The sequence below is a fragment of the Lagopus muta genome, chromosome 1, assembly GCF_023343835.1.
Source record: "Lagopus muta isolate bLagMut1 chromosome 1, bLagMut1 primary, whole genome shotgun sequence".
Classification (NCBI taxonomy): domain Eukaryota; kingdom Metazoa; phylum Chordata; class Aves; order Galliformes; family Phasianidae; genus Lagopus; species Lagopus muta.
Window position 1 is genome coordinate 68,559,367 of NC_064433.1, and position 14,318 is coordinate 68,573,684.

The 14,318-nt window shown below is 40.8% G+C and overlaps 1 protein-coding gene across 9 annotated transcripts in view; it reads right to left on the reverse strand.

Moving 5' to 3' along the window:
* SHISAL1 (shisa like 1) overlaps positions 1-14,318 on the reverse strand; it is an 83,151-nt gene that overhangs the window by 13,157 nt on the left and 55,676 nt on the right. For 5 of the 9 annotated variants that reach the window (XM_048933973.1, XM_048933975.1, XM_048933974.1 and 2 more), the window contains 2 exons: positions 12,354-12,383; positions 8,252-10,419 (listed from right to left, as the gene is read on the reverse strand). The exons of 3 other annotated variants lie outside the window; for them this stretch is intronic. In XM_048933973.1, the coding sequence (XP_048789930.1) occupies positions 10,404-10,419; positions 12,354-12,383 (46 nt within the window). In that variant the 3' untranslated portion in view covers positions 8,252-10,403. Of the gene's footprint in view, positions 1-8,251; positions 10,420-12,353; positions 12,384-14,318 lie in introns of those variants that run through there. One more of the 9 variants, XM_048933976.1, reaches the window with a different exon arrangement.

Below are 14,318 nucleotides of genomic sequence, written 5' to 3' on the forward strand. Positions count from 1 at the left end.
CCTTTAAATTATCTCATGGCTGTATTGGGTTGCTGGGGCATAAAGTTTGCTTTGGTTGCAATAGGAGCTTTGTGCATGTATCTGTGACAGCACATGACCCCTGCTGAGGAGCAGTTCTTGAGTGCAGAAGAAGAAAAGCTGTGCTTGCCTGGTGCCATCTGGCTGAGGTATCCCACTTGCTATGGATTGGTTTGAACAATCATTTATAAAGCATGGAAATTTCTGTTTTGAGCAGTTATGATGGCCAACTGGATGTTGCTCTCTGTTCTGTGTTATTCGTCATTATTTGTTCACTTGTTTGTGTTTGTGCATGTTTGTATTGTGGATCCACTGCATGCTCATTTTTTCATGACATATGCATGCTTTTTGCAGCTGCCCTGTGCTTTTCAGGTGTGCACTTTAATATTGGACGAGAGGCAGAAAGGAAGTAATCATTTAGAATGAATAATTCAACAATAGGTATCACATGCACTCAGTGTAATGGAGAATCCTGCTGTGCTGTGTCAATGTTCTTGCGTCCACTATAATCTTAGAGTACTTCTAAATAAAAAATGGGAAGCTGGCAACATACAAAAATAACCTTCACTTCTTCATCTCTCCTACCACCATGGGCTTTCTGTGCCCACAGATCAGTAGTGACAAGGAATTAGCAGGTGATGCTAAGACCAGAATTTGCTCAACGATTTCCATGCCTTGGTTTGCTTACGCAGCCACCACAGAGTCCTATTGGCATCAGCAGCTAGTGTGCAGCAGCTGCATAATCAGGAGTTTATTGAAGAGCTGGGGAGGAAGAAGGACATGTTTGTCCCCTGCGTTCCCAGACATAGAGGATGAAACAATTGGAAAAAGCATTGTGTGATTCTGATTTGCAGCTGTTGGTTCCTCTTCTCTGTAAGTCTGATGTGAATGCAGTGCTAGAAATACTGATGATGGTATGTGTCTTTTGGGAGCCCAGCCTCACACGTTCTCCAGCTGTTCTGCTTATGCTCCTCTGTTTGGCCTCCTGTGCAGTTTCAGATGATGCAACCAAGACAGAGACTCTTGCTTATACTTCACAAGTCATCTTGCCTTGTTATAAAATCATACCTAAAGGGGTATTTTGGTGCAAATCAAGATATTTCCTTGCAGAAATGTACACTTAAGTGAGCTGAACACCCCTGCCAAACTCCAGCTAGATCAATGCTAGTGACATGAATGAGCTCATCTTCCAATATACTGACCAAAAAAGAAATAAGAGTGGGAATCACCCAAGTGATTCAGTCCATCCTAAGGGAGATGAACAGCCCTCTGGAAATTTTTCTCTCAGTGTGTCAGGGAGGATGTCTAAATAACTGGCTTGGGGTATATGCTCGAGTTTCAGATGCCTAAGCTGACTGAGGTTAATTCTTCTCTTTCTCACCACTCTAAATTTGAATAAATTGATCAATCAGGTATTAGATGTTTTCATTTTTGCTACAATCCATCGTTATCTGAAATCTCCTCGCAAGAATTTACAGACTGGAATCAAATTAACTTTCAGTGCTCTTTTTATCCTTCAGCTTTTTAAAGTTCTTACAGTTTAACAGACTTTCCAAAACTCAGACCAGCCCACAGCTCTTTTCCAAATGATCTCCCACCTGCTATTAGCTTGTTTTTTGCTACAGGTGGTGAAGGCGATGTTTTCCCTCCAGCACTCTCACCGCCGCTAGTGAGATAACAGCTCCCTACCTTTAATTGGCATTTCCATCTTTATATACTTAATAATTTATTTAGCTCGCTTAGTCATGATGTGCTGCAGGAAGCTCATGATGGCTAATTACCTATTGTATTCCTGGATATTTTAAATGTAATCAGCAATGCCTGCAGCATAACAGTTAAGAATAGGTTGTGCTTTTTCCCTGACTCTTATATATCCTCCATCTGCTACGTAATGCAAAATGTGCATCTTGGTGCAGTGAGGCAAGATCCTCACATAGCCTCCAGTAAGGCAGGAGCCTCCTCTGTCAGCCTCCAAGAACCTTGCCCTAGCATGAGGTTTATATGTGCAGATCCACTCACTGTGCTGCCATGTGGTTTCCACGAAACCCAATTGGAAAAACTGGTATTCACCTATGTTGTGTGTGGAGCAGGCTGAACTTGGGATAGCTGGAGCCAGAATCTATAGACATCTACGTACCTCCACAGTCCTAGGATTTAGTGCCTGCTGGTTATAAAGAATGGGTGATCCCTGGAAACCGCGATATTAGTTCGGGAGAGAAGGGCAGGGTCAGATTCTTGCCCTTGTCAAATACATCCTCCAGTGGGGCTTTCAGTAGCCAGATGAGCTTTTCTGCCTCATCTGTCACACTAAAATAAAGTACCGTAAGCACTGTGAGGATAAATACATCTCAGAGCATTAAGAATTCATTTCCTTTCATAGCATACAGAACAGTGTGTAACTCCAGTTATGGCTAATGGTCATGAGAACTGACTTCAAAAAAGATAAGGAAACACTAGCAAATTCCTTAATTTATCACTAATTTTGTTATCTAAAATCTTATCTAAGCTTCCCAGACCATGTTTGAAGTAATCTAAATGGGAGAAAGGGACAAAGGAAATAAGGCAGGGATTGCCCATGTAATCACTGGAAGATCAGGTCTTGTAATGGGAATTGGATTATTCGTCACTACCCTAATTGCTTAACAAGCTCTTTTGCTATTATTGTGCTTCTCTGTAAATCTTCCCTTACAGCTAGCATTATTTTGTGGATTACAGGTTAAGTATAGTTGTGTTACTGCTTCAGGTATTCTCACTCTTTAAGTTCCTTTTACTTTACGTACTCCCAGGGAAAAGAGGCAACCTAAGCAACAGTCGGCAAATACTGAACCAAATTTATTTTTGGTTTCAGTAGCACCATAGCCTGGTTGTATTTTTGACACATTCACAAAAAAATTCATTGCCATTTTTATCTTATTTTAGTTGCACAAATGGTGGGGCTCTTTTAGCAGGGACACCCTTCTTGCTCTGAGCTTTCAGAGGCTTCATGAAAGAGTAAAATAGAAAAAAGAGGAAAAAAGTCAGTCCCCATCCATTCGTGTAATTTTCTTAGATGTCTAAAAAATGTAAGTTAAGTGAGCATTTCTGTAGATTATCTCAGTTATTAACTTCAGCAGCGTAAGAGAAGTTTGAGAGTTTTTTAGTGATTACAGAGGATGAATTCTGGCCATTTTCAATCAGAATTTCTTCAGAATATTTCAAGTGAAACTGTGATCAAGATGAGCTGTTTGTATAACTATGATAAAAGGTTCTGTGCTCAGAGCTTCAGTGACTCATCAGTTTCAAGAGATGAGAAGTTGAGAATGAGAAGTAGAAAATAACGTGCCACCCTCATCTGCGTGACTGATTAAAATCTGTATCACTAATCAAGCTAGAATATAGTTAATGACTTTAATTAATTTACTGTAATTTTTGATGAAACTCATTGCAATTACTGGCCCACATGCTGCTACATGATAGTAATGATTGTCGACAGGAAGAAGGCAGGCTTTTCAGTGCGTTTCAGCTCTCCTGGCAGCATCACTTTAGTGACTGAAAGAAATTGCTCTAATGCAGGGCTCGCCTCAGCGGTGTGATTAGCTCCTCTTAGCACACAGAATCTCCCTTAGCCATGAAGGCTCCTTCATGCATAATCTAATCAACTTTGTGCCACAGCACCAGTCATTCAGAAAGAAAAACTGTAGGCAGCACTTTTGCCCTTTAAATCCAAGCCCATCAGTCTCTGCTCTGCCAGGTGATTGCATGACCCTCAGAGCAAACCCCTTATCATCGCTGCTAATAACAGCTGCTGTAAATGGTCATATCTCCACCATCCTTACATCTGTGAAGCTATTTGGAGCATAAGGGTACCAATACACACAAACAAAAGGAAACAGATCACCCTATTGGGTAGTAAAGAGAGGTGGTTTGAGTGTTCCGCAGCTTCTTGGCTTCCTGTTGTTTAAGATGGGTACCCATTTTCCACCATTTATTCCTTTGATGCTGCTCTGTGGAAGCAGCATGTTGCTATGCTGATTAGCCTGTCTTCTGCAGTGTTTAAAGTCATGTACCACAGGTTTGCCTCCTTGTTCAGTCTGGGATCAATTTATTACCTGCTGCTGGACTAACATTATTGATATTTTTAATTGCTTGAGCTATATTTGTCATACTCCTGCTGTTAATGTTTTAAACCAGGTTCATCTCCTTATCATTTCTGACTTCCTAGGAACTTCTTATGGCAAACTTTAAAGTCTTTCCAGAGGCATTTTTTTTTTTCTGCAGTACATAGATTTTCTTAATAATTGCAGTTGTAGATATCTGTGTACATGTATCCGTAGAATCACAGAGTCACCAAGCTTGGAAAAGTCCTACAAGATCATCCAGTCCAACCCTCCCTCTAACACCAAAAGTTCTCACTAAATGATAACATTGTTCATTTAACTTCTCCAAAACCTTTTAAATTCTTGAAAATAGTTTGCTGATAGACACAGATGTTCTCTCATGGCTTAATGGACATTAAAATGACTAACATTTCTCAAATTTCAAGGCTTTTTCATCTGTTTTGCTTTTGAGACTAGAAAAACCATTTTTCTGATATTTTCCTAATGATGAACATGCTGACTGTGTCTAATTGCTGGCTTTTTATTGAACTGTGTGGTGAAAGATCAATATAAAACCAAGGTCATACAAACATGCTTTATCACCTTTCTGATGGAATGCCTAATTCTTGCTGTCGTTATCTGCATCATGAACTAATCAGCAACAGTGATAATAGAAGTAATGATGCTGCAGATCCTTGACCTCAGCTTTCAATGCAAATAACTGCCTGACACTGTTACCATTTATGGTCACATTCAGCATTATTACATAAGATTTTGATGATTTAATTATTGTTTGGCATTCAATGGCACGCCATTACTTCATGTAGAAATGTTAACACACTCTCAAAGATCTTCTGCAGCCCTATATAAGGATTATTACATATAGCTTTCGTTTAATAATAATTCTGAGAACGATAAGCTGCTCTGTACATGACCTATGTTGTTCCTACATGAGTTATGAAGTAAGCTATCTGTTTCTTGATAACCAAAATCTATGTTTGTGGTGACTTTCCAAGACACTGAAAGCAATGAGATTTTCATTTAGTTTCTATGCTTTTGAGCATCCGGCTCCTAGAAGGAGGTAATGGGTAGGAGAACAAACTACTCGACGAATTATCATGCCTTTAAAATTAAGCAGCTTTTGTTGTGACAGAAATGATGGGATTTGTTGATAAAACTTGTGATATTGTGCTCATTCCTGTGTATGACACCGTAGTGTTGTGACATTATGCAGTAAAATTGCAGGCTTAGTTGATTTCTTCTGATTTTGTAAGGACTTTATGCTGTTATCTGGTAATTCAGCAACGTATCTCTGGATTTGTTACAGTGCAGGTGAACAAAGGATCTGGCTCAAGACAATGCTCCTGGCATGACTGCTGCAGATGGAACTTACCTGTCTGCAACGGGTAAAAGGATCTGGCAGGCATCATTGAAAGGTCTTTAAACTAGGTAAGAAGGGGGAAGGGGACAAAATGAGGGCTGCTGGGGTTGAGCGGGTAGTTCGAGGCTCAAAACAGAGCTTGATGGGTGATGAGGGTGGAGTTTGAAGGGATGGAGAGTGGCAGGGGGATGCTGCTTCCCTAAAGTGTCTGTACACTAATGCGCACAGTATGGGAAATAAACAGGAAGAATTGGAGCGCTGCATGCAGTCACATGGCTATGATCTCATTGCAATCACGGTGACTTGGTGGGACAGCTCTCAAGACTGGAATGTTGTCATGGAGGGCTATGTGCTTTTTAGGAAAGATTGGCTGGCGAGGCGGGGTGGTGGAGTTGCTCTTTATGTGAGAGAGCAGCTAGAATGTATTGAACTCCACCTGGGGGAGAGTGATGTAGCAGTGGAGAGCTTGTGGGTAAGAATCAAGGGGAGGGTTGGTAAGGGTGACACTGTTGTGGGGGTGTACTACAGGGCCCTTGCTCAGGAGGAGGAGGTTGATGATGCCTTCCACAAGCAACTGGAAGTAGCATCATGATCCCAGGCGCTGGTGCTTATGGGGGACTTCACTTATCCAGATATTTGCTGGATAAGCAACATGGCCAGGCATGTGAGGTCCAGATGGTTCCTGCAATGTGTTGAAGACAATTTTCTGATGCAGGTGGTGGAGGAACCGATGAGGGGAGGGGTGTTGCTGGACCTTATTCTCACTAATAAGGAAGAGCTTGTCAAGAAAGTAAAGGTCAGGGGCAGCTTGGGTTGTAGTGACCACGAGAGGGTGGAGTTCAAGATTTTGAGTGGAAGAAGCAAAGCGAAAAGTAGGATTGCTATCCTGACTTTAGGAGAGCCATCTTTGATCTCTTCTGGGACCTACTTGGAGCTATCCCGTGGGCTAGGGTGTTAGAAGGGAAGGGGTCCTGTGAGAGCTGGTCGGCATTTAAACAGCTCTTTTTCCAAGCTCAGGATAAGTGCATCCCTGTGAACAAGAAATCAGAAGGAGACCTGTGTGGATGAGCAAGGAGCTCGTGCGCAAACTCAAAGGAAAGAAGAAGGTCCATGAAATGTGGAAAAAGGAACTGACCACTTGGGAACAATATAGAAATGTTGTCAGGGCCTGCAGGGATGAGACGAGGAAGGCTAAAGCCCTCCTGGAATTGAATCTGGCAAAGGTGATAAAGGATAATTAAAAAGGCTTTTTTAAGTATGTTAACGGTAAAAGGAAGACTAGGGAGAATGTGGCTCCCCTACTAAGTGAGGGGGGTGTTCTGGTAACGGGGGATGCTGAGAAGGTGGAGATACTGAATGCCTTCTTTGCTTCTGTCTTCAGTGAAAAAGCTCTCCCTTGGGAATCCCAGACCCTGGAGGTTAATGAGAGGGTCTGAGGAATGGAAGACTTCCCTTCAGTCAGGGAAGAGGCGCTCTGAGAGCGCCCAGGCAACACCAATGTTCATAAATCCATGGGACCCAATGGGATGCATCCACAGGAGCTGAGGGAGCTGGCAGAGGTGGTTGCTGAGCCACTCTCTTTCATCTTTGAGAGGTCTTGGAGAACGGGGGAGGTGCCTGAAGACTGGAGGATAGCCAGTGTCACTCCAATCTTCAAAAAGGGCAAGAAGGAAGATCCAGGCAATTACAGGCCAGTCAGCCTCACCTCTGTCCCTGGAAAGGTGATGGAACAGCTGGTGCTGGATGTCATCTCCAGACAACTGGAAGAAAAGGAGTTTATCAGGAGTAGTCAGCATGGGTTCACCAGGGGGAGGTCGTGCTTGACCAACCTGGTGGCCTTCTACGATGCTGTCACTGGCTGGGTGGATGGGGGGAGAGCAGTGGATGTAGTCTACCTTGATTTCAGCAAGGCATTTGATACTGTCTCCCACGACATCCTTATAACAAAGCTGAGGAAGCGTGGGATAGATGAGTGGACAGTGAGGTGGGTTGAGAACTGAAGAAAGAGTCCAGCGGAGGGCTACGAAGATGGTGAAGGGCCTGGAGCATCTCCCCCATGAAGAAAGGCTGAGTGAACTGGGTCTGTTCAGCCTTGAGAAAAGAAGACTGAGAGGGGACCTGATCCAGGTCTATAAATATCTAAGGTGTGGGGGGCAGAATGGTGAGGCCAGTTTTCAGCAGTGTGTGGAGACAGGACAAGGGGGAACAGCCAGAAACTGCAGCATAGGAAGTTCTGCACAAATGTGCGCAAGAACTTCTTTACAGTGAGGTGACGGAGCACTGGAACAGGCTGCCCAGGGAGGTGGTGGAGTCTCCTTCTCTGGAGATGTTCAAGACCTGCCTGGACACCTACTTCTGCAACCTGGGGTAGGGAACCTGCTTTGGCAGGGGAGTTGGACTCGATGATCTCTGGAGGTCCCAACCCCTACGATTCTGTGATTCTGTGAATCTACTCAAAATATAAGAGAAAAATTGAAAATGGAAGTTGTTCAGGACCAGTTTTCAGTATTTTACTTTCATTTCTCAGTGTGTAGAGTTTATTTAGCAATTTCTTCAGATAATCATCTAACTACTCACTTTTCTACTAATTGCTGTTTTCTGACAATTTGTCACCGCATTTAAGTTAGTTAAATGACTTCAGTGGATTGTTTAAAAGAAAAGACTTTCATGAAGTTGATAAATACAGCAGTCTGTATTGATAAATACAGTATTGATAAATACAGTGTTTGATGGGTAGGTGAGAAATAAGTATGTAGACAGTATTGATCATCCCATATCCACTGAATCTGTATGTGACAAGAACATACAGAGATAAATGTTGCAATATTGGGTTTGACTTAACAAAAGGAAAAGGAGGATAGGTATGAAACAAAGCACATGTATCATTTATGCAACAACAAAAGAGGCAGTGTCTACCAGCATATACAAAGGATTGCCTGGATTTAGACTGAAGTGGGCAGAAACCTTACATGCTGTCTTTACTTCTCATTAGCAGCAAATTTCAAAAAACAGGAAAGAAAGCACACAGTAACTTATTTATCTTGAATTGTTTAAAGCAAAATGATGAAATTCAAAACTTTCAAGTTGTTTGCATGGGGCAAGTAGGCAGGAATCAGAGCATTAATGACTCTGGGGTGCTCGGTTCCAAGTCTGTTGTCCATTTGTGCTCTTGGTTTCCTTCCCTGACATCAAGTAGGAGCCCAGGCAGAATGGATTTGCAATGCAAAATCAGTTTTATCCTCTGGCTCTTCCAGGACCAGAAAGTGATTCACCTAGCTTTGTTTTTAAGCAATTTCTGCTTTTTACATTATGCAGTTCTTAGCAAACATACAAGAATATTTAGACAAAATCTGTTTAACAATATCTTTATTCTAAATGAATAAATTATGAAGGGAATGGTAGATGTTACCAGATACATTTAACATTTGTTACTAGGCAGATATTCCAGGACTTTAACTCCTAGGTAGCTCTCTCACAAAAGCTCTAACAGATTATTTCATTTTCTTTCTTTCTTTCTTTTCTTTCTTTAAAAAACAAAAACAACAAAAAAAAACTATTGGTGCTCTAGTTTGCCATACTTAATCTTGAACACAATACCACAGTCTAGCTAGGGAGTTGTAAATAAAGTCTGCCTTGAATTTGGCAGATTTTGTTCAGTTTGTTGCTGTAAGTATCTTCTATGGCAGCAGCCTCTGCCCAGGATCCTCCCACTGCCCCAGCACTGAGTATTTTTGCTGTACTGTCATGTGCCATGGTCACACTGCACAGCTGCCTCTCTTCAGAGTCAGTGTCCCTAGCAAGGTGACAGCAGTAAGGCTGTCTCTGCAGCTCTTGGAAATTACTGAATCAGAGGACCTACCAAATGTGGATAGTGTTTCAAAAGGTAGTAAGAAAGGAATTATTTCACGTAGTCTTTTTAGCCACCAGCAAAGTGGCTGTGGCTTTTTTTTGCACAGCTACTGTGGATGTGCTCAGTTACCTGCTAGATTTTGTATTCAGCCAATATGTTTTTGTTTTCTTCCCTCTCTGTAAGATGTTTGGTAGCCACTGGAAGAGGTGTGAAGTACTGGTGTGCTAAAAAAATATTCCACTTTTTGTCTTAAAGACAATGCATCTCAGAGGAACTTGCAGCCAAAGCAGGCTGCAACATTTCATGTAGGGAAGTTAAAACAGACTTCCTTTTGTCTAACCCATTCCAACTGCATAAATGAACTAATCACAAGCTCACCCTGCTGGGCTGATAGCTTTTCTGATCCAGGGCAAGCAGCAATTTCTGAAACTGTGACTCATGTGGCATAACATATATGGTCACATACAGAGTAGACATAACCCTGAAGACAGAGGCAGCAGTTCACCTTCATGACAGCATCCCTGCACTATGCATCCTTGATGGATGTGGGGAGGAGTTTCACATCACCAGAACAAGGCAATCACATTCATCTGTTCAACAGCTACAACACAGCCACAGAAAATTTGGAAAACACTGCTAGGCTGCCCCTGTGCACAGTGCTTTTGTGTGGTCACCCTGACCTTTTTTATTCATTACTGACTATGAATATTCCTGGAGTAGCAAGACCATTTTTTGCTTTGGTCTGGATGTTGATTCTTCAACTTAGAATATTTCCTTGTATTGCTCCCTGGCTTGCACTTAGCTGAGCAGCAGTAAGGATTTCCACGCTGTTTGTTGCTGCTTGATATCCAGCTGTTAAAAAGCCTTCTTGATCTGCTCCACCTGCAGATTCTCACATGGACCAATAAGCGTGGAAGGACACAGCTCACACACTTCAGCAAGGACCTGGAGGAGCCACCACAATGGCTTAAGCTCAGCCACTTGCAGGCTGCTTTTTTGAGTCTGTGACGGTGTTTGGGCTGTGGGAGGTACATCCAACAGGACCTGGACTCAGACCACAAAGGCCTTAGGACAGCCCTCAGATGGTTTCCATACTAAGGAAGAAATCAACGTTAGTTGGGCTACACAAATCTATACACTACATGGTGAAGAAATGTTATTCTAAATCACGCTTGATGTTTCTGAGATTAATGATTTTTTTTCCCTGTCCTTACACAACACTGCAAGCCCTCTACACATCAGTCAGCAGCTTGTATAATGGATTCCAGACTTCTTTAGCTATACTAATATTATGACTATACATGGCCCTCCTTGTCTCAAGTAAATAACGGAGCAGTCTGCTACAACAAGATTTACACACCTCGGGGATGGTTCCACCCACCATATCCTATTGGCTTGCTTTATCTTTTCTCTCTGACATCTCTGTCTCAGTTACTCGTTTCATAGCCAATTCACAGTATGTAAACTAAACATTAAATGAAATGATAAGAGAATGAGCATTACATGAATTTTTAAATCCAAGGAGACCCCACACTGCTTTACAAGCCGTGTGTTAATCCTGATGCTGTTCTTGGGATATTTGCTTACGCTGTCAGTAAGGACAGGAAGGAGAAAAAGTCTGCAGTGTTGCTTTGATTCTTCATAGAATGATAGAATCATTTGAGTTGGAAGGGACCATTAAAGGTTATATAGTCTAACTTCCCTGCAATGAACAGGGATATCTGCAGCTCTATCAGGTTGCTCAGAGCCCCATCCAGCCTGACCTTGAATGTCTCCAGGGACAGAGATCAACCACCTCTCTGGGCAGAATGATATGCAAGATATGCAAGAATCACATTCCTGTTATCACACAGTACTATCTTCTAGAATGAAGATGTTTTTTAATTGTATTATGAAAAGTGTAGGACAGGAAACTAAAACTTTGGCATCTTTTGTCATCATGAAACCCTGTGGAGTTTTTTGGAAAACACTTTTAACAGTATGCAAATTTTACATCCTGGGATATATGCATATCTCACAGGACTAAAAAAATCTGTTTTGCATTTTCATATAGTATTTTATTATTTTTGAGCAGAAAGAAAGCTCATTTATAAATTGGAGCTGTTCTTACGGTATGACACCAACTATATATATGTGAGTGTATTTGTGAGGTGTTAAAAAAGAATGTTTATTTTCTCAGTGGAGGAAAAAGCAGGGATAATTTTGATGCTTTAAGTTGATTTCATAAAGTAAAATCTTGCTGTTATCAGAGCAGATCAAGAGGTTGATGTCATCATCAGGAATAATGGAAATTCAACTATAAAATACAGAACTAAAGAGGCTAATAACTTGGCAGTCTTAAAAGAAGTGATGGAAATGATAAATCCAGTAACTCCGTTACACTCCTTCACTGACAGAATGATTAAACTGTGAGAAGACAGTACTGAGATCATTTATCAAACACAGGCTGCAGCAGAAACAGACTTTGAAACTAAGTCTAATTCATATATTGCAAAATTTCCATATTTTCATGTATATAACCTGCAGATTATCTAATGGGGAAATAAATAGCCAGGCAACCTACACTTATTTCCCACTGTCTTAGCATGTGCTGTAGTAGACAAGACTTAACTTTTTCTGAAAGAGCTCCCTATTTAAAAACCTCTTGCACACACTGATCACCTTGCCTGTGATCGTCGCTGCCTACTGCACTTTCCTCTGTATTTTCCCGTGTTAAGTGCAGACTGAGACATCTATGAATTTAGTTTCAAGGGCTGCGAGCTTTCAAAAGTTGCAGGTTATAAGCTTGAAAATATGGTATCTTCTGCTGTGTCCTGAAACACAAGGGATAAGTACAGATTTGCTAAGGAAACAGCTACTTATTTATTTCATTGAGCAATGAAAGGAACTAGAAAAAGTAAATGATTTTATGGGAACTAATAGGAGTATAGACAGACAGTGCAGTGGGGAAGGGGTTAGGGTTAGTACAGTGATGTATCAATGCTCATCTCCTGCAAACACAGGAAAAAAGAGCATGTGATATGCTCACCTGATCCTAACATACATTCTCCGCTTAATGCTTAAAAAAAAAAAAAAAAAAAAAAGCAAAAAAAAAGCAAAAAAAAAAGCAAAAAAAAAGCAAAAAAAAAAATAAAAGCAAAGAAACAACAGAAGTCAGTAAAGGAAAGTGATCAAGAATTCTTCAAAAATTACTGGATAGTTTTCTTTCATATGGCAGAATTACCAATTGATATCACCGAGTCTAATATTTTAAACATAAGTGCATATATCCACACAGTCATTACACTTTTGTATACACACACACATTAAGCTGAAAACACGATCGGTGTGTGACTGAAGTGTTGGTTTTAACCTGAATGGCATTTTGGACTAAAGACTGGGAATTCCACATGCAGAAAAGCTTCAGGGATTGAAAGGAGAAGAAAAAAAGAAGAAAAAAAAAGAAGTGGAAGAACAGAAAAGAAGAATGCTTCTATCTAAATACAATCTTAAGTGACACTATTAGGAGTCTCCCATTTGGACAAGACCTGCTAAGTCTAAACTGCACCACATACATTCAGTGCTGACTGCTATGACAAATGAGCTCCTCTTTCACTGATCCTTTCCGTCACCAAGTTTTCTGTTAATCACAAAAAATCTTCAATGATTTTCACTCTAGATATACATTTAAAGTTAAGGAACAAGTTATGTAATAAAAGGACTGTTTCTAACATCATCTTGTTTTCAACACAGTACTCCCCAAATGTTTCAGATCAAGACCAACGCTGTGACTTTACATGCTTCATGATATCAGAATTACCATCATCTTTTACACCTTCCTCATTCGTGGATCACTTTACTTTGCCAAAACTCCACTCTCTGAAACACTTCTAAAACACACTAGTGCACCCTCTTGCCCCAGGCTGAGTCTGTATGCTGTGTAGAAAACTCCTCTTCACAAGAAAATAAAAAAAAAATCACCTGCCTCACTTGACATCTTATTCAAAATATCACATTATTCAGGTCTCTTCCTTTGATTCTTTTCTGTTTGGTAAAAAACAGTCAAAAATCATTTTGTGACAATTTGTCCTATGGTTATCAGTCTTTTAGTTTCTTGTGTTTGTATTTTTTACATTCTCACTGTTTCTGAACCTGTCTCCCATTTGGTCTTGTTGTGGTTGTTTTGCTTTTTTTTTTTTAATTTTGTTTTGTTTTGGTTGCATTTAACTTTACAGTAGCCTACTTGTGTCATCCTGTCAAATTAGATTAAGCTATGCTTTTTTCAGCTATGCATATAAAAAACTAACCCGGTTTTCATGTTGTTTCTGTGTCTCATACCCTAAATGAAATTGTGACATCTTACACTGAAGCAAGTGTTGCTATTTATACAGTCTTTTAAAACCAGACCAACAGACATATAGATACACACGACAAATAGTCTTTGATACTAGATGAAAATTAACTTCATAATGGTTGATGTAGAAAAAAAAATATAATTTATTTATACCACAGAATAGAATCTTTAAATGGAAGGGACCTAATGAAACAATCTGGTTCCAACCCTACTGCTGTAGGCAGGATCACTTCCCACTACATCAGGCTGCCCAGGGCCACATCCAGTCTGACTCTGAGTATCTCCAGGGATGGGGCTTCCACAGCTTCGGTGGGCAACTATTTTGTACTGTTCCAGTTCCTCATCTCTCTCCAAGTAAAAAAAAAAAAGAAAAATCATAATATCTAAACTGTATCTACTCTCTTCAGCTTAAAGTGAATACAGTCCTGTCACTATATTTCTCTGAAAATGAATGCATCTTTCCTATAGGTACCATTAAGGTATTGGAGGGCCTTGTGGAGGTCCCCCAGAGTCTTCTCTTCTCCAACCTGAACACACCAAGTTCCTTCAGCATCTCTTCATAAAAGAGGTCTGTCCCTCCAAGAAACTTCATGACCTCTTCTGGATCTACTCCAATAGCTCCATGTCTTGTGCTGGGTGCCCCAGCCCTGGATGCAGTAC